Source organism: Osmerus eperlanus, chromosome 3 (assembly GCF_963692335.1).
Source record: "Osmerus eperlanus chromosome 3, fOsmEpe2.1, whole genome shotgun sequence".
Classification (NCBI taxonomy): Eukaryota; Metazoa; Chordata; class Actinopteri; order Osmeriformes; family Osmeridae; genus Osmerus; species Osmerus eperlanus.
Window position 1 is genome coordinate 13978852 of NC_085020.1, and position 20403 is coordinate 13999254.

At 41.4% G+C, this 20403-nt stretch overlaps 1 protein-coding gene and 1 long non-coding RNA gene across 5 annotated transcripts in view; one reads left to right on the plus strand and one right to left on the minus strand.

Moving 5' to 3' along the window:
* Window positions 1–20403, minus strand: part of slc37a1 (solute carrier family 37 member 1) — a 73505-nt gene that overhangs the window by 13188 nt on the left and 39914 nt on the right. For 3 of the 4 annotated variants that reach the window (XM_062457420.1, XM_062457422.1, XM_062457424.1), the window contains 7 exons: window positions 6088–6162; window positions 4191–4322; window positions 3956–4046; window positions 3680–3742; window positions 2581–2666; window positions 2432–2480; window positions 2222–2295 (listed from right to left, as the gene is read on the minus strand). In XM_062457420.1, the coding sequence (XP_062313404.1) occupies window positions 2222–2295; window positions 2432–2480; window positions 2581–2666; window positions 3680–3742; window positions 3956–4046; window positions 4191–4322; window positions 6088–6162 (570 nt within the window). Of the gene's footprint in view, window positions 1–2221; window positions 2296–2431; window positions 2481–2580; window positions 2667–3679; window positions 3743–3955; window positions 4047–4190; window positions 4323–6081; window positions 6163–20403 lie in introns of all 4 variants that reach the window. The other variant, XM_062457421.1, reaches the window with a different exon arrangement.
* Window positions 12065–12719, plus strand: LOC134017619 (uncharacterized). Its single transcript, XR_009929775.1, has 3 exons — window positions 12065–12231; window positions 12340–12442; window positions 12632–12719. It is a non-coding gene; the product is annotated as an uncharacterized LOC134017619 (long non-coding RNA).

Genomic DNA, 20403 nt, shown 5'->3' on the forward strand with positions numbered 1-20403 from the left:
TATGAAACCGCAGGCCCACACTCTGATTCCGACCATGAGAGTGAGCAAGGGCAGAATGGGACACGATGAGCCAGGACCAAGGCCTGACACAGAGACTGGCACAGGCCAGACAACCAGAGCAGGAAGCAACTTGAAACTGCCAACTCAACTGCAGGATTACATACTTTAGTACAGCTTGGCTGAGTAATATACGGCGATGTTGTCAGCTGTATGATTTCATGATGTATTTGCAGTCACTGTGTTAAATAATGTATTCAATGTTTACTTGAGGATAGGAATACTACATGAAATATGTGTTTGTACTTCTGTTTAGCTAAGAGGGGGGATGTAGTATATGGGGCAGCGTTATGTTCTGACAGCCAATCACGTTGGACTAGGAAGTTTGGGTCCACTGTTGTAGCTTTCATAAATGTGGTAATCAGTTGCTACTGTACTCTATTAGTAAAGCTAATGATTTGCCTCTAAGCCATTGTGTATTCATTTCGTGTGGCACGGAACACGATACAAACGAAAGGTTACTTCAGTCTAGAGAGTAGCCTATTACTAACTTAGGCAATTCGGGCTGATCACACAGAGAGCGTATTTTTTAAACATTGCACTTAAAACCCCATTGTTTGCCATGATACGTCAGTACAGCTCTGTTAAATTCCATATGCGCTTTTTGTCTAGGCTTTTTTGAGGCAGACGCTTTTCTAAATTATTGTTATGCGTTTTGATTTAGGTGTGCCACCCCAAGATTTTCCATCTGGCCACCCCTTTGAAAAATGTGTGGGGCACGACTGGGTAAGACATCATCCCCAGGCTTCATGAATTTGCGCTCCATGCTTTTACCGACAACACTAACGTGACGTATGGATCTCATTCACACTGTGTTGCCAGGACCCGTCCTGCTCTGCTTCTGATAGGCTTGTAACGTTAGTTATAGCTGCGTTCCTCTCATATAGGGGAAGGGGAAATCAATTGACTCTAAAATATTAAGCCGCATGCAAGTTCCCCCCAAAAAAATTCTCATGGCGACCCGCCGGATATCCGGCACGGTGCCGGAATACTTTAAGCCCTGCAGATGCAGTAGACTATCGCAGGACGCAGCCTATGAGGTTTATCCGAGTCACAATTATAAGTAGATGAAATCTCTCTCAAAAAAAAAGAGGCAAAAACGTTTCCTGTTACAAATAATGGTTTGAGCTTTTTCGGGTTCCATCATCTCTTTTCACGTAACTGACAGCTGCAATAGGTTAAAAACATAGACTGTATGTCTATGGTTAAAACTCGCTCAGACCCATGCGCCCAAATACTTTTCCATGCTCGTACACATATATTTTTACTTGCATATGCGAGTAAAATGGGCGCATTGTAGAGCCCTGATAAGAACATATCTCTACTTATGTTCAAGTTCTGTTAAGTAGCCAACTAGTGTACAAAAACATGACGCAGTGGGTCGGTTTTCCTCCTGTCCTCCCCAATTTCATACCGCCACAGGGGCTGGTATAAATAGGCTAACAGGGCTAAGCCCTCCCTCTTTTACAATAAAGTAAAATAATTATTGTTAAAAAACATTACTACAGATTGTAAAAAATGTTGGTGGCACCTAGAACAGCAACACCAAATAGTCACACAAAAAACTAAGAATATCAGCTACCATTCATCTTCATACTGTGTGTGACAGGTTAAGGCACGCCCTCTTGATTTACTGCGAGTTTGGGCTGAATTAATTAATTAAGCACTGACGTTTGACCAATGACAGCCGGGGATGCTACTGTACAAGAGTGGGAACTTGTGAGTGACAGGTGTCCGGCACGCCCTCTTGATTTGTTGCCCATTTTGTCCAAATTCATTCATCCCACAAAGGCTGTAGACTTTTTGATCAATGACAGCGGAAGTATGACAGTACAGTCAGGTGCTTGTGGCTACTGTGTGTAATAAAGTGGGAAATGTGATTGTTGACATGGCTGATGTTAGCAACATTTTTAATGAGGTAGATTATTTACTTTATCCTCCGTTTTCTTAGTTTTCGTTGTAAGAACATTTTTAAGTAACGTGACTTGGGACACACCGTCCAAACGACTGAAAACACAAAAGGGAGGCAAGAGCTAATTTCTCATAGACTACATTATCGTGTTCAAGTAACATAGCTCAATAATTAGTATGAATTACACTGTGAAAGCAACATAACAAGCAAATTCACAAAAAATGACATTTGTATGCACAAACACTCACATACCAGGTCAGCAGAAACTGCAGTTGTGATAAGGGCATATGGTCCATTCACCAGTCCTCCACACACTACTAGCATACCTTGAAGAAGAAAATGTTATTATGTTGACATGATTTACTTACTGAGGCAGCTTTTCGATTAAGTAATTCAAAATATATGGTATCCATACCATGAATAACTATATTAACTGAAGGAAGAAAAAAAACATTGAATTACCAATAGTGGGTCCCAGGCCGAACTCACTGATCATTGAGAAGCCGTAAAGCTGAAGTAAACACAAAGCGGCAGTATTCATTTAGACCAGAGGGTATACCATCCAGGAGGAATGGGAGGTGTGCAAGATGGAAAGAGACATAGTCACTTACTGTGGGAGCAGCCAGGAATAACATTACTGCACAGGTGGTGGCTCTCTTACCCATCTTATCAGAGATAACCCCAGCCAAGATTCCACCTGTGAACACACATGTGGTACCCCAAAAAAGAAAGACACTACTTTAGCGGAGTTAAAGTGTTTATGTATTGTTATTATAGTATATAACTACACAAATCAAAGCAATATAGTATTCAACACTAGAAGCGCCAAGCTATTTTCCCCTACTTATAGCGCTGTTAGGGGTCAAATTGGCCCGTGAGTCTACAGACAAGGACGTTGTTACTGACACGTGCTTACATTTACATTTAGCAGATGCTCTTATCCAGAGCGACTTACAGTAAGTACATGGACATTCCCCCGAGGCAAGTAGGGTGAAGTGCCTTGCCCAAGGACACAACGTCATTTTGCACGGCCGGGAATCGAACCGGCGACCTTCTGATTACTAGCCCGATTCCCTAACTGCTCAGCCACCTGACTCCCTGCTCCACGCTTGCTCTCCTGTTTATCCTGCCCTCAAATGTTTAGCATTTGTCTAGCATACTTTTTGCACCATTTCGTGTTGATGTAAACACACAAGCCACAGTCCAATTTATTGTTAAGGGAGCAAAAATTGGAGAGCAGGATAAACAGGAGAGCAAGCAGAGATTGTAGCTTCTTAGAAGTTCCAAACTAATACACTTCTCTCATTTTTGAATACATGCTACACACACACACATATTAGGTATATTTATACATTAACTTTGTCTGAATAACAGAAGACTTGTATACGGGAGCCCTTGCGACATCTGCTGACAGAAAAGAGAATCGCAACCTTGGAATGCAGGAAAAAAAATTGCAGAACGCGCACCTGGGAGCAATTTAACAGTAAACAGGAGTTATATAGCCTTAAATTAGCTTCTCCGGTGTGATTAAAAATAAAATACAAATACTGGATGATAAGACACAAATATCTAGGAAAAGTGAAGAAAGCAGGGTCCTGGAGTGCAGAGATACACATTTTTTCTCTCTTCACTGGGCCCAAATGACGCCTCTTGGCACTTCTAGTGTTAAGTACAGTAAAAGCTTAAGGAGAATGAAGAAGGGAAACATACCAACAATTCCTCCCACGTCAAACAGAGTGGACAGATTCCCGGCCTTCTTGGCATCCAAGTGAGCTGACAGACAGATTAACTCGTTTTACTCTGTGGACACTTAGTGACTAATCTCTGGTTTAGCAAGTGTGACAACATACCACAATAAGGACATTCCAATATCGTCAACAAATGCAAGCCAAAGCACATGGAAGGCATCCAACTGTGACACATAAAACATTTGGTTGATGGTAGATAGTTTGCCTCAGTTAGTTACTTAGTGTGAACTGTCCATACCCGTTTTGGTGATATAAAGAGGCAGCCAAAAAAGGAAGGTGTAGCTGACTAGTTTGGCAAACAGCAAACAGAGGGAGAACTCAATCACTCCCTGGTGAGACAAAGGAGAGTTAATACATTTTTCATATAGTAATTGCACCACATGACCCAATGGCTATTGAAGCATTAAGTAGTAAGAGCAATTAGCACATTTATAGCAATTGTTTTGTAGGAGGCGTGTGGGCACGTGACTAACCGGTATGCGTAGGGCTCCCATGAAACTGATTGCAGAGGGCTCTGACTCACTCTTCACTACCACCACTTGTTGAACAGGAACGTAAACCCTCCCATTGTCTGGGGGGAGAAGCAGTTCTGCGTTCTCCCAGCTCTGAACCAAAGAGGCAGAGAATGGTTACACACACACACACACACACAGTGTTGCACGGTATACCGAAATGGTGGTACTTTTTTATACTTTTTTTGTAAAAAACGGTTGGATATTAGAATTTCCCAATGTTCGGTACTTAGGTCAAACGGGCTTCCAATGTCTACTGTGGGACTACTTTGCCTACAGAGCCGACGCTGACAAACCCACAAACATTACGAAGAATTAGAATTATTTAGACTTTTCTACTTTTTACATTTAAGATTCAGTGTTTCCTCTATGTTGATTTTGCCGTGGCGGCCCGTGCTAAATTGCACGTCTGTTGATTCGATAGCGATTGCTGCCCTTGCTCAGGTATTTTAGATGCATTATTATGCTGAAGTAGTTTTAATTAATAAATAGTGGGTTTATTGTTATTATTTGCTACAGAATGCTTAGCCTATCAAGATCAAATGAAGCAGACAGTGTACATGCTTCTGAGTGGCCTACCTTAATCGATAGGCTACTGACCATTTACAATAAGTTGTTACGTCAATTATTAATTGGCAGCATTAATGCCATTTAGAACATACTTTATTGTGTAAGGTGTCTTTAAGTAGCCAACTTTATTGTATACTCTAACTCTTTGCTTGGGGCGATTATTTCAGCGCCACTTCGGACCAGACTTCAGCCGTTCTCAAATTCTGTCAGATATCCTCTCCAAAATCCTTTTGAGAGGAGAACTTCAGTGGAGAAAATAAAAATAAAAGAGTTTGGCCCAGATCAACCTGACATCAAAATTACACAACAGGCGAGCGAAAAGGGTAGAGCTAAATCATACACGAGAGGTTTCTCCCACAATTGGTAAGCTACAACAGAAAGGCCTGGCTAGCTGGATGCAGTCATGTCAATGCCTTATTTTGCTTCCCGTGCTTGCTTTTTATAACATTCGGAACAGATAGAGCATGGACTGTTACAGGAGTTAAGGACATTAAACATTTTTTCTGAGAAAACAAAACAAGTGCACAAAGGCACACATGGAGAATACAATCAAGCTAGCCATGCTAGGCAGAGACAATATCGCTATGCAACTGGACGAAGGTCACCGGATTGGGGTGAGGAAACACAACGAAGAAGTGGATAAGAACAGGCATGTTCTATCAAAGATAATTGATTGTGTTAAATTCATCTATAAATCCTTAATATTTAGTTTTACAGTAATAGTTGTGTTGTGTTTCCTAATAATACCAGGGAGAGTGGCTCAAGTGCTCAGATGTCCGTTGTTTTCAATATTTCAGAACTGAGTGTAATGATATTTATAGTCCACAAATGTGGACATTTGCCTATAGCTGTGTGCATTAATTAAATAATTACTATTTCACAGAGAACTTGTATCATGCAGTTTGTGTTCAATTGTATTATGATGGTTACTGAATTGACTGAATATTTTACCAGCCGCCACTGGTTGCTGGAGTAACGTTGAAGTGGAAATGGCTTGTTGGTAGAATCATTGTCTTTTTGGCTGTCATTTGAAAATGTGATCAACCCTTGTGGACTTTCTGTTTGTGATATATTGGTATCAAGCATCGAATCAGTATAGTTTCAGTTTCAAGTATGGTTTCAGTATAGAGTATCATGATACTAAACTTGGTATTGGTATCGAAGTCAAAATGTTGGTATTGTGACAACACTACACACACCCCGTACACACCATGTACACCTTATGAGAGATACAGTACATAGCATCCCTAAATATCCTACGCACATGCACCAATGCAAACACACACACCTGATCTTTGCCTCCCTTGTAGTTGTACAGTTCCTTGTGTCCATTCATCCCTTTCCAGGTCTTTTTTGGCTTATGCTGAAAGGGAATCAATATATTACCATCGCATTACAGCCTATGGATATGTACATGCAAAACCAGCAAATTTGCCACAGGTACAGTTGGAGAAGTCAAAATAGCATTAATGCAAAAAAAATATTTATGTTTCCTGGAGGAAGGGAACAAGGTACAACCACAGCAATGGGGGATTGCATCTTCACAAGATCCACCTGAAGAATCTTCAATAACGCCAGAATAGGCCAGAGGAAACAGGGATAAAAGGTGACCCAGCCCTCCTATAAATACTAAATCACCTGGTATCTGCAAAATTAAGTTTCATCCAGGTAACAAACACATAACAAACTAGAGAGGGTACAATTTCTGGGGAAATTGTGGGGTGTGCTTGCGTAGGTTGCAGAGGGGTGGGTTTAAATTGGGTGCAGGGTTTTTCCTGCATAGAGAACATTTTGGCGCACGCCAAAGCCGTTTTCCCGAGCGCCAAAGGCAAAAAAAGTCTGTGATGACAAAAAAAAAAAAAAAAACTGTTCATCACGCGTGCAATGCATGTCAGCGAATATGTTCTCAATAGTATGTTTCAAGTAGGCTACAGCCGAACCCTTGTTCTGTTTTGATCAATAGTAATCGAGTTGATAATCGTGTCTTCTTGTCTGATCAATACGCAACTGTGAGGTGTGCGAATGGACAGAGTGGTGACTAAATAGTGATGGGAAGTTCGGATCATTTTACTGATTTGGTTCTTTGAATGTCATTCAGTAAAATGAACGAATCTTTTTTCGAGTCATTCGTTCGGGAGGGGGGGGGGGGGGCTATCCGTCCACTGCAAACACGTATCATATTCTCATGTAGGTTAGTGCATGACATGTGCACCAGCAGATACTATTTTAAAAGAAATTCCTGCATTAAAATAATGTATCATGACAGTTTGTATGATTTGGTCATTTATTATCACACTAGCATTTAATTATCACGGCAAACAATTACACTGCACTATAAGTGTAAATAACAAAACCAGTCAGTATGATGACTTGAGCGAATATCATTCACGTCTTACTAAAACAGCGGCCACGCGACAGGGAATGAGGAAACTGTTTCCTCTACTAAAAAATACAATGCGGGTCACGTGAAAAAAGGATCCAAAGACTCGTAGAAAGACCGAGTCGGGAAATGAACAAATCGTTTGTTTCCTCTAGCTACCAGTACAGAGCCTATGCAGGTCACGTGAAAAATGATCCAAAGACTCGTACCCGAAGACAGAGTCGGGAAATGAACGAATCATTTCTGTTTACTTGGACGAGCCTATGCAACAGTCCCGATGCGCGGCCACGAGAAAATGAACGAATCACTCTTTGAGAGGACTCGTTACTCCTAACGGTGCGTGTCCACTACAGCGTTTTTTAACGCTCTGCACCGCTCGCCTTCCCACAGTACACCACGCTCGGGGGCGTGTTAGACAAGTTAATACAAAGTTGTAGTTCTCTAAGGTCACTGTTGTAGTCATGTCCAAGCGTGCAGACTTGGGTTCATGTACTCACAATATCGATCAAAATACCACTTATTGATTTGGCTCTCAACGAAGGCAGTCGCATTTTCTTTCCCTCTCCTCCCCCTGACCTTCCCTGCTTGCTTCCCTGCTTGGCATCTATCGTATTGTCTAGTTATTCACGGAGAAATGCTCTGAAGTTTCAATCATTTGGATAGTTTTTGATGATATTACTCAAAATCAAATACTTCGGATAGGGGCAAAGTGGATCGACTACAACCACAAAAAGGAACAACCTGAGAGGACTGAAGCCCAAGGAGAACAGAAGTATTTTGGGCTGCTCTCCCAGACTGACCACAGGTAAGCAAGCTAAAGCTTGTTCCCTGTAGAACTATAGCTTGCAACGACTGCAAACAACTTACTCAGAGGATAGTCGAACTGGAGCTAAGAGTCAGAACCCTCTTAGATATCAGAGAGACCGAAGACTTTATAGATTCCATGCTACCTAGCCCGGAGGCTAAGCTACCGGCCAATGAGCCACCCTTGGAACCAGCTTTCTCTCCACCGGCCGGTGGACCGGACGAGTCATGGCCTGCTCTCGGCGCTAAACCAAAGAGGCCTAGCGCCGCTTCTACCTTCATCGGATATGGGACTGTCACCAAGGATAAACAGCAAAAAAAGCGAGGCATAAACTCTTCCCGCATCACCTCTCCTCCTGTCACACTCAGAAACAGATTCGAACCACTGGGAACTCTCTCTCCCTCGTGTGTGGAATCCAAGACAAAGATGCACAGGAGTGCTAGCCATGCAGCTAACAAACATGAAGGGCCCAGATCGCCGACACACCATGATGGTAGCTACTACACACATGCAAATCCAACACATCATCGTCTGCTGCGACCGGGAGTCCCCCATTTCACTCCAAGCCCCTCTCGGACCACTCGGGGCGCTGTTCGACCCCTATCAAGCCTAATCAGACAACAATACCACAGGATTATCAAGATCCAAGGTATGCTAAGACTACCCACAGCCCATCAACACTTAAAGGAGCTAACGCTGCCTGCTAAGATGTATTCATCAGTGGACCGATTGCATGCTTTCGCAGAGGAAAAGAAGCCTTCAGTCGACTACTATCTTTCAACACATGGTTGGCATCTGTCTGACACACAAACTGAGATTTATCGATAATTTCAATGTGTTCTGGAACTGTGCAGACCGTTTTCAAGCTGACGGACTCCACCCAAACCGTAGAGGATCTCGACAACTAACAGCAAACATCAGTCACGTGCTCCTGACCACAAATCAAGTTTCTCTCCCTATCCCTGTTGTGTCTAAGCTGACTGACGCATCCCAAACAACCTCCCATGGAACAGAACATTCAAACAGCCTCCTGCAAGGACATGGGCCCTGCGCCCCGGATGAATTCCCTTGTGATGGAACAGCTCAGTGACAGACTTTCCCAAAGAAAAGCTACGCTAGGACAGCCACCATGCTATTTCATTAGACATACCGGTCATCATCACAAACAGAAAATGGCATGGTAAAATGCATGGTTACAAACCTGAAACTAGTGTTACAAGTCACAGAACTATCCATATTCTTCCAACAGATTTATCTACCCCTGTTTTATCTGTTAATACCCCACAGATGAAACTGGCCCTTCTAAATGTTAGATCACTAAATAACAAAACATTTCTAGTTAATGATCTGGTCAAAGAAAACAACTTAGACTGCATCTGTCTAACAGAAACCCGGCTAAACAATGACACGGCAACAGCAACTTTGATAGAAGCGTGTCCGCCCGATTACAGCTTTCACCAAGTTTCTAGGAAATCAAAAAAAGATGGAGGAGTCGCAACTATTTTCTCCTCTAAACTGTTGTTCAAAATCACTGAGCTAGGTGAATTCACATCATATGAATATCTTGCTATAGAGCTCAAATCCGAATCAATACTTTTTGTTATTATATATCGGCCACCCAAGCACTCGCCAATATTCATACAATAATTCTCTGAACTATTATCACTACCCAGCTAACACATGACGTTGCGGCAACGTTGCCAGTAAGTGCTCAGTTGGTAACCCGCGACGTTACCTTCTGGCAACGTTGTGGCAACGTCGTAGCAACGTTATAAAGGGAATGTTGCCAGTTGGTCCCATGGACAACGTTGCCACGACGTCGTACCTTGGTCGGCTGGTTACGTTATTTTTAGAACCATGGACAACGTTGCCGCGACGTCGTACCTTGGTCGGCTGGTTACGTTATTTTTTGGTCCCCTGGACAACGTTGCCGCGACGTCGTACCTTGGTCGGCTGGTTACGTTATTTTTAGACCCGTGGACAACGTTGCCGCGACGTCGTACCTTGGTCGGCTGGTTACGTTATTTTTTGGTCCCCTGGACAACGTTGCCGCAACGTCGTACCTTGGTCGGCTGGTTACCTTATTTTTAGACCCGTGGACAACGTTGCCGCGACGTTGTACCTTGGTCGGCTGGATACATTAATTTTGGTACCATGGGTTAAGTTGCGGTTAAGTCGCTCTTTGGTCGCAGGACAACGGATCTCGAGTGCAATATAGTGGTTTATCCAGAGATGGAGAGATCACACTGGACTGCTCTCAGTTCTGACACCTTTGCAATGTATAGTCTACATGAATTTCAATCACACACAATATTAAATGTTGCACCCAGCACGTATAAATGTAGACAATGCATGTAATTCATGTGCAGCTCAGCCCCAGCATGTCATTGGTCATCAATTTTCTCATATGCAGAAACATAGCTTTAATAAAAAAAAGACTGAATTTGGAATATAATTTAGTCTTTCATTCTCTACTATAAACATGTACAAAAGCAATCAATGTGTGATGTGTAACATGATTAAGCAAACATTATTTGTATAGCACACCAAAGCTGTATGACACACAATGCAAATTTGTGCTCCAATAATTTTTGTGATACAAAATTGTTAAATGTGACCAAAAGGTAAGCGACTCTTAAGAGTTTCATTTCCAAAGACAAGTCATCACAGAATATTACAATTCTTCCTTAGCAAACCTGCCCCTCAGTCTGCCCCTGAGCAACAACTTTGCGCATGCCCATTTCAACGCATCGCTGAAACTGGGGTTTCAGAAGAGATTTTGCAGGGGTTCAACACCGTCTTGTACGCATTGGATTTCAACTGGAAATTAGCTACTTCAAAGGTGAGTTTCTTTACAGAAATAGTTTAAATATATAAACATATTTTCAGAAATTGGATGGGGCATGCTAATACGTATATGTTTGAAATTTAGGCCATTTAGCCTGTTTATGTGCTATCAGATTCACATTGTTTACGTTAGGATTTCGCTAGCTACAGTACAGTAGAGGTTAAACACTCCAGAAAGTTATGTTGGAATACTGAAAATGCATAGGCCTACATGTTATCAAAGTTTAGCGTCTCACAAATCACCCACAAAAGAATCAGTGAAAATAAACGTTCAGAACTGTTAAAAAACCGTGTCCCAAAATAGTTTATTTAGCCCGGAATTTTCAAAGACTGTGGAGCTAGCGTGGCTGATCACGTTTTAATCAGTCGGCCATGGCATTCACAGCAATGGCGTCTATAAAAGTATCATGTCACTAATTTTTCCAATTTGTACATGACATCTGTTTTTGGATAAGTTTATTCGTTTTAACCTTTAGATGCGTGAGTTCTAAATATTTCCGACGCTTCCACCAGTTATTTTTCCAAAACGGCAGCTAGGTAGCTTTAATTAGCTTCCGTTACCTAGCAACCTAGCATAATACTCGTAGCAATGCTACTACCTGCTAGTGTTACTTGTTAGCCTACTAATTGTAAATTTTGAAGCCATACTATAGCGTTTGTCATATAGTTTTTGTCTATCGGAAAACAGTCGGTTGGAATGTTCAGAATCACACATGTGCGACGCTACGATGGGCTCTGCTTTCGAACGATCACATATGTGCAATGCTACTCATTTAATATCAATATGCTATAACTGTACATAAACTACATTCCATTTTCATTTCTGTACAGATTATCCTACCACCGTCACACGGCCTAGCACTGTGTCCCTGGGAAATGATGGTAAAGTAATGAATGACCGTTTAAAACAGTGACAATAATTGTATGAGCCATGGCAACCTAAAGGCTATGTTTTGAAGCAAAAGCATGACTTAAAACTTTTGCATCACCAGATTCCATACCCCTAGATGTCAACTCTGGTCTGTTGGAGGTGAACCAATTGGGGGCCCAGGAAAACAGCTGGCAGCCAGGCAAGTGCAAATATAAGACACTCAAAAAAATATATGCTTTGTATACAACCATTCAAGGTAACATTTGTTATTTACATCATTGTTACAGCTAATCTAGAAGAACCACAGTGTATGCCAATCATGCTAACTCTTGTAAACTTGTTTTACTTGTCTTTAATGACAGACACATTACAGGTTATGCTCCGGAAGATGGAGACATTGGAGGAGAACCAGCGAGAGGCTCTCCTATTCAGGCGACTACAGGGCAGACACACTGAAGAGGTGCCAGTGATGGACCTACAGGTGGCCCAAACACAGGCTGAACTCCAAGACCTTGAGGAGTGCCTTAAGGTGCTGGAGTTGCGAAAGAGTGGTAAGTGTTTGGAGATGCCATGAACTATGGCTTATACGCAGCGTTCACATTGGTGCTGACAATAGGTTCATGACTTCTAATTCCAGACGCTGTGATGAAGTGGAAGATGGGACTGGGAGAGAAAGCTGTGGAGCTCCTCATAGAGGAGACACTCAAACACACCCCGGCAGCCCATTCAAAACAAGCCAGGTGAATGAATCATGATTGCAGCTTCCATATCCAACCTTTCACATGGCTATGTGACAAAAATCTAGAATCACATCTTTTTTTGATGATGTATATTATTTTAGATGTGATTTTTTTATGACTTGTATAGCGCCTTTTTACACGTGCAATTATGTTGATAGAACACTAACTTATTTTGTGCTTCATTGTCAGGGCCAACAGACAGGACCTGTAGCGGGGACTGGCAGAAGATTTTAATTCACTGTTTGGCACTTTGTTTGAAATAAAATGACAATGTTACATGGAAATGCCTTGTTTATGATTAGCTGGAGTTAGGCTACACATCACACAAACATAGTCCTCCTAAAGTTGGCTACCATGTAGCCTATTATACAAGAACAAGTAGCATTTTGGGAAAATGAGGTCTGCATATGAACCGCACCAATATAAGCAGTAGAATTGAGAAATATAGGTTACTTAGTTAACGTTGCAGTTACGGACTGGAAAAGTCGGAAAATGAGGTTGCTAGGAGGTCGCGGTTACAGACTGGCAACGTCGGAAAATAACGTTGCCACGACGTCGCGGTTACGGACTGGCAACGTCACAAGATTACGTTGCGGTTACGTTCTGGCGTCCCACAGATGCACGTGTAACAGACGTGGTCTTGCAAGCTCCGTCAGAGGTATCGGGCAAATCGTCCCGCACTGGGTTCGAACTTAGCACCTCTGGCTTCCCAAGCGCCACCACTACCAACTACGCCAACGAAAAGCTAGCAATTCGTTGATGCGGGTGGCCTGTTACATACCTGAGGAGTGAGTTTCACTGATACACACCGGCTACACACGGTCCCGCAACGTCGCCAAAGACGTTGCGGCAACGTATGTTTGGTCATCGAGTGACGTTGCGGCAACGTAAGGGCAACGTAACTGTGTTAGCTGGGTATGTGTCACTAGATATGACAAAGTAGTTTTAAACGGAGACTTAAATATCCAAGTAAATAAAAAAGCAGACCCAAGAACTATTGAGCTCTTAAAGGTGACATGACATATGCTGTTTTTGGATGCTTTTATGCTAATGAGGAGCGGGCGGGGGGCTGGACCATGCGCTAATGTTTACAATGGATGTATCGCAACGGCTGTAGCCCGTTGCTGTAAGATGTCTCGAATTTGCCCATTCTCATCTCATCATAACCCTGGTTTGCAGAGGTACACACTCAGTCATTTCAATGAGGGGAAAGGCGGATATCGCACGCGCCAAAACACCAACAGCAGAACGGTTATCCAAATAACAAAGAAGTGTACAACACTCACGTTACAGCATGTGTATTCACACACATACTTGATGCTACCTTTACATTAGCTACAGTAACTCAGCTGTTAGCTGCAGAGCTAATGTTACAGCCACATTCTAAGGGTAGCAAGCTAGGTAACCATATACAGTAAAGCTACAAAATGATATAGCGTTAGTTAACTTACTTGTTCCGAGGTTAGTAGCTGGGCCAGTTTTGTATTAGCTCAAGTTGAGGAAACAGTCGTGGCTGAAGTGTTTGGCGCAGACATACAAAACAAATGCGCCTACAACAGAAGTTGTGTAGGCGCATTTCCAGAGAAAATAAAATTAAGACACTGGGTCTTCAGAGGCTCGGATGAAGGAAATGTAAAAAGATTTTAGTTTTCCTTTGTACATCCAAACTGAGGAAATGTAATGCTTCGTTCGTTTGCAAGCCATGATGTCTCTCAAGGATAAAAACACTTGCACGGTTGTAGCTCAGTTTCTTATGGGCGGGCCAGATTCTCTGGGCGGGCAAAGCAGAGAGAGGGGAGGTAACCTTCCTCCTTGGAGGAGATTTTCAAACAGAGCAATTGAGCCTTCATTTTCTCAAAGGCGGAGAAGAACACCCAGGGCTTGGTTTACATCCTAATTCTAGCCACTGGGGGACCAAAGGCAGGCTAGGGGAACTCATATTAATGTTAAATAACCTCCTAAAGTGAAGTGTTCATGTCATGTCATCTCTGCCGTGCAGCAGAGAGAAAATGGAGGAAAACAAAGATCACTATCCACTACAATATCTACAAAGATACACTAACCACCTATAACAAAACCATCCGTCTAGCAAGGAGAGAATATTTCTCCAACATTATTACAGAAAATGCCAGAAATTCCAGAGTTCTTTTCTCCACCATTGATCAGCTGCTAAACACTGTCCCTGCCCCACCTCCATCCTCAGCAGTTAAATGTGAAGAGCTTGCTTTGTTCTTCAAGAACAAAATAACTTTGATCAGAGCTAGTATTATTAATAGTGGGGTCGAAACTGACATAAGTAGATTCTGCAACATAACCATGAGCACATTTACCTGTATCACACTTAGTGAACTTTCCAAAATTGTCAGCGAATCTAACTCCACAACCTCAGATATTGATCCTATACCCACAACATTCTTTAAGCGAGTGTTTGATAGTGTGTCAGGTCCGGTGCTAGAGATTATAAACACATCCCTTAGAACTGGCGTCTTCCCAGATGCCTTCAAAACAGCTGTTGTAAAGCCCCTATTAAAGAAACCCAAATTGGATAACAGTCTACTTGCAAATTACAGACCAATATCAAACCTTCCATTTATTAGTAAAGTACTGGAAAAGATAGTTTTAGTCCAATTAAATTAATTCTTGAAGAAAATAACATCCTGGAAGTCTCGCAGTCAGGTTTCAGGAAATATCACAGTACTGAAACTGCTCTCACCAAAATAATTAGCGACCTCAGACTAAACTCTGATGCAAATAAAGTCTCTATCCTTATCCTGTTAGATCTCAGTGCAGCATTTGATACCATTGATCACGACATCCTAATCAATAGACTGGAAAAGCTTATTGGGTTCACGGATAGTGTATTGAACTGGATTAAATCATATATCACAGGAAGGAAGTATTAGTTTAGTTAGTTTAGGAGACCATAGGTCCAAGAAACATGAGAACTGCTACGGGGTTGCTCAAGGAAGCTGCTTAGGTCCATTACTTTTTTCTCTTTATGTTACCACTCGGCGACATAATCAGAGAACATAACATAGATTTCCATAGCTATGCGGATGACACACAACTATATATATCCACTGAACCCAACGATGCAACGGCCATCAATTCCATTACCAACTGCCTGTTGGCAATAAACAAATGGATGAATGATAACTTTCTTAAATTAAATGAAGTTTAATTTAGAAGAAAATGCTTACTAAGAATCTAGGAGGCTTAACCCCCTGTCTTAAACCAGAGGTGACGAGTCTCGGTGTAATCCTGGACTCAGATTTGAATTTCAACTCTCACTTTAATAAAGTGACCAAAACAGCTTTCTTTCACCTGAGGAATATAGCAAAGGTACCACCATTCAAAAACCAAAATGATGCAGAGAAGTTAATTCATGCTTTTATATCCAGCCGGCTGGACTACTGTAACGCACTTTTCACTGGTCTTCCCAAGAAAACCACTGAAAGACTACAGCTCATTCAAAATTCTGCAGCTAGATTATTAACCAAAACTAAAAGGAGAGAACACATTAGTCCTGTCCTAGCTACTTTACACTGGCTCCCCGTTACCTTCAGAATTGACTTTAAGGTCCTTTTCCTCACATACAAAGCTCGACACGGACAAGGACCTAGCTACATTGCTAACTCCCTTATAAACTACACACCAGCTAGAACACTGCGATCATCAAATGCAGGCCTATTAGAGGTCACCAGAAGCAGTCATAAGAAGATTGGTGATTCGGCCTTTGTCCTATTACGCCCCAAAACTATGGAACAAATTACCCATAAATATTAGGGAAGCAAACACGCTAGACATTTTTAAAAGACAGCTTAAAACCTACCTTTTTACCGAAGCATTTAAGTAATTTTATCTCAGAAGGGTTTTACTACTTTTATTAGTTATATTATTGTTTTTATAGATTTGCTATTTTAATTATTACTTTTATCACTTGTATTATTGTTTTTATTGATTTTATGTAAAGCACCTTGAGCTACAATTCTTGTATGAAATGTGCTATATAAATAAAGTATTACTTACTTACTTTTACATTAATACTGATTTTTTTACTAGTGCAAGATTACAGTAGAATACATGTTACGCCACCGGTCACTCAACCAGTAGTTTGTAGGCTGGGCTAGCAAGCTAGCAGTGGCACAGAACAGTCATGTAATGTGACGAGACTGAAGTATAAAAACATACTAGGGACACTGACAACGTCGGCAACCCTGCACCATGCATTATTAGTTTAATGTAATCTTTAAATTCAGGCTTGTCACATTACGTAACTTTGTTCTGAACAGAACTGGGTGTGCAGACACATACGATACGTTTCTCCTACATCTTGAAATTGTAAAACCTAGAAATGTTTACCATGAGCAACAGTTGCTACGTTACAAGAAACAAGAAACCAATCCGATTGGCCAACGCTAGCGTTTTCACGCTCCTCATTTGCATAAAGTTGAGAAAATCCAACTTGCAACGCTCCGATCCGCTCGCCTTCCCACAATGCCATACGCGAGCGTCAACGCCCGATTTAATTGAAAATGAATTGGAAGCCGACGGTCCGCGCCGCTCCGCTGTAGTGGACACGCACCGTAAGGAAAGGTAATTGTGGGACTAGCTGTAATTCTGCACCAAGGCTGAATTTCGGGAAAGAGACTTCAGATACAGTATTAGGGGACCACTAAGGCCTATATAAAAGCATCCAAAAACAGCATGCCATGGGACCTTTAATTACTTGCCATCTTTTAAAACACATGCCTTCTTGTTTTCTTTAACATTGATTTGGATAGATTTACTGCACTAGAAAGTACAGTAGGCCTACATTATGAAGTGCAAAATGAATTTATTTTAGATTTCAACATGCTATGGTTGGGGCACAGATGGGCAGACTTCCTCAGAGGAAAAATGACGGCGAAATGCAGTCAGGAGTGCTGCTGCGTTACGGGATATGTAGGCCTGTACCTGTCTCTACACTTCGCGGGCTTCATACTGTCATTGTGACGCTTCAATGTTTCGTGTTTGAATTGTTTTGACGCTGTTACAAATTTGGACAGTCCTGCAATTGAAGGCCCACATAATTTACAGTACACACAGTGCGCATTGCTCCGTCTTGGTACCTTAACCATTGGTCAATGGTGACGCCGTCAATATTGCCAAGGCAATACTAACTTTTGAAACAAGTATTGCTTCATTTACCTGGCAATACTACTTTTTCGCAGACCTTATGAGGTTTATTTAATTTAGAAATCTTAACCCTCGTGCTGCCTTCGGGTCACATGACCCAAAGGTTCATAATGAACCATCGTTGTGTTTACCCAATTTTACCCAATACAAAAACAAATACAAATAATTTTCTTTTAACCTTTGCAATGTGGGGGGTCTGAGACAGCCCAACGGTTAAAAGAAAATGCTTCACTTTGTTTTTGTATGCGGTAAAGTTGTCGCAAAACGACGGTGGGTCACAATGACTGATGGGTCAGAATGACCCGAAGATAACACAAGGGTTAAGTAAACTGTAATGACAACCACAATTTATGTAGTGAGGAATCTGAAGCGATACGATATGACCACTGGTATTCTTCGAGCCACTGGTGTCGAAATTCATATATTCGTATCATTCTCACTCACATGCTCCGTTTGACATGGCGAATTGTCCGCTTCATTTTAACATATTGTTTTGTAATTGTAACAGATTTGAGTAGCCTATATATGCGATTGCTGCGTGCGTCTAGATGAGAGGTTGATTTCTTTATATTTTTTATCAATGTTAGGCTACACCCTTCCGGGAGGGGGGGTCGTGGGTCTGAAGCCGACTTGATCTGTTGAATGCTCAGAGCACGTTTTAAAACGTGCTCTTAAAATACTAGGGCTGTCCCGACTAAGATTTTCTTTGGTCGACAAAGACTCGACTAAACACTTCTGAAAATCGACTAATCGAAATTTGAAAAGTTTTTTTTTCTATAAATGTCACAATGTTTTTCATCAAACCCTTTTGTGTGATGTTTTACCTCACTGTTTTAAGAGATACATATGTAAGAAGGGTGATTGACAACTAGACAAACATAAATGTACAAACATTTTCCCGATCTGACTCAATGTAGCTGCTGGACATTCCAGATTCAGCCGCTATAAAATAAGCTAATTACTAATAATAAGTCTTGTGTCACTAGTCCTGTTGTTACCAAATGCCGATATAATACAAAATACCTGATTGGTTATTATGTATTATCTCTTACAATGTACTACAAATAAAAAATATTGTTTGTTTAACATGCAAATCGTCAGAGCGCGCTGATCACTGCTTGAAAACGTGCAGCACGCGAACTTACGTAGCTAGAAGCCGAGTGGGGATCGGTGCAACAGAGAAAGATTTTGTTGTCTTGGCCGGAGAAGATAATGTCATTCGATTTGGATGTGATTCTTATAATAGGCATATTCATTTTTCAACCCAGCGCGTTAGCATGAGCGAAGTAGGCCTGGGCCAACTTACATTTTTCAGGTGGTAGGCTACATCATATTCGACGTCGAACTATGAAAAATAAACCGTTGTTGGCAGAGTTTGCATTTGTTTTTCGAGTCACCCGGTACTTTGTACATGTAAATGTACTTTAATGAAATGCTGCCATACCACAAATTTCTTTGGTATTTTGACTAATAACACCGACAAAGTAGGCTATGGCAGAGTTTGTAGTTCGGCAACCAATTGTGCTCGTGCCGTGTGCAAAAAAACAAACCAAAACAAAGCACAGATTAACGAAAGGGAAAACAATAACACCTTTTCTTTTAAATTATATATTTTTAGAGTTGCTTTATTTGTCTTAAATAATATAATCTACAATTTCTGTAGAACAATTCTTTAATTCAGCAATGGTGACACAAGTGGGATTCAGATCTCACACTGCCATACGGCAGCTCGACTAAAAAAATCTTAGTCGACCAAGAGCATATCGACCAGAAAATCCACTAGTCGACTGATGATAAATGCTCATAATAAATCATAGTATATTGCCTAAAACCTAAGGTAAGCACAAAAATAATCAGTGATACATTTGCGACCCATTAAAAATTACGGTCGCAATGGCATGTCAAAAGGTCGCAAATGCAACCATTTCGGTCGCAGTATCGTGCCCTGTGGTACAGTGCATCGGGAAAGTATTCACAGCGCTTCACTTATTCCATGTTATGTTATAGCTGTATTCCAAAATGTATCAAATATATTTTTTTCCTAAAAATTCGACACACAATAACCCATAACGATAATGTTTTTTTTTACATTTTTGCAAATCTATAATAACATTTAAAAAATATAGCTGCAAGCAGCAATCGCTTTTTTTAAATCACATTATACTTTTTGGCAACGCGGTGGCGCTAACCCGAAACTTTTGATTACCTTCATGGTGTTGCGCAAAAGACGTATACCGAGTTTTGTAACGATAAGCCGATGCGTTCAGTAAATGTCATTTTAAGACAAAATTCTAAATGGCCGACGTCCAAAATGACCGACATGGGAAAGCGTAATATTTTACGACTTTGAGTGCCGCAAAGAATCAGGAGAGTCTGATCTTGGGATTTGGGGTCAAACCGTTCAGAATTTATGATGCAAGAAATCCGATGCGTCGGCTAGATGTAGCAGCGTTATATCTACAAATCACAATAAATCTGACTCTTCTTGAGAATAAATCCCCTGAGAATGAAACGTTATCGTTACCATTATGATTATACTACTAGACAGCTACTGTGGCGTACCTGGCTTCGCTAAACAGATAATCCGGAACCACGACATGCTTGATAACTGTGGCTGGATGCGATCCTACGACCTTGCGTTTCAAAGGAGCCCTTATTATCCCAGTGAGCTATTCTCACTGCTGGGAATTGCTGTGTTCGGTTACCGTATAAAAAAAGGAAGCCGTTTCTCCCGTGGCGAGCATTGTCAGATTTGACCCAAGTATAAACAGCTGTAATTCAGT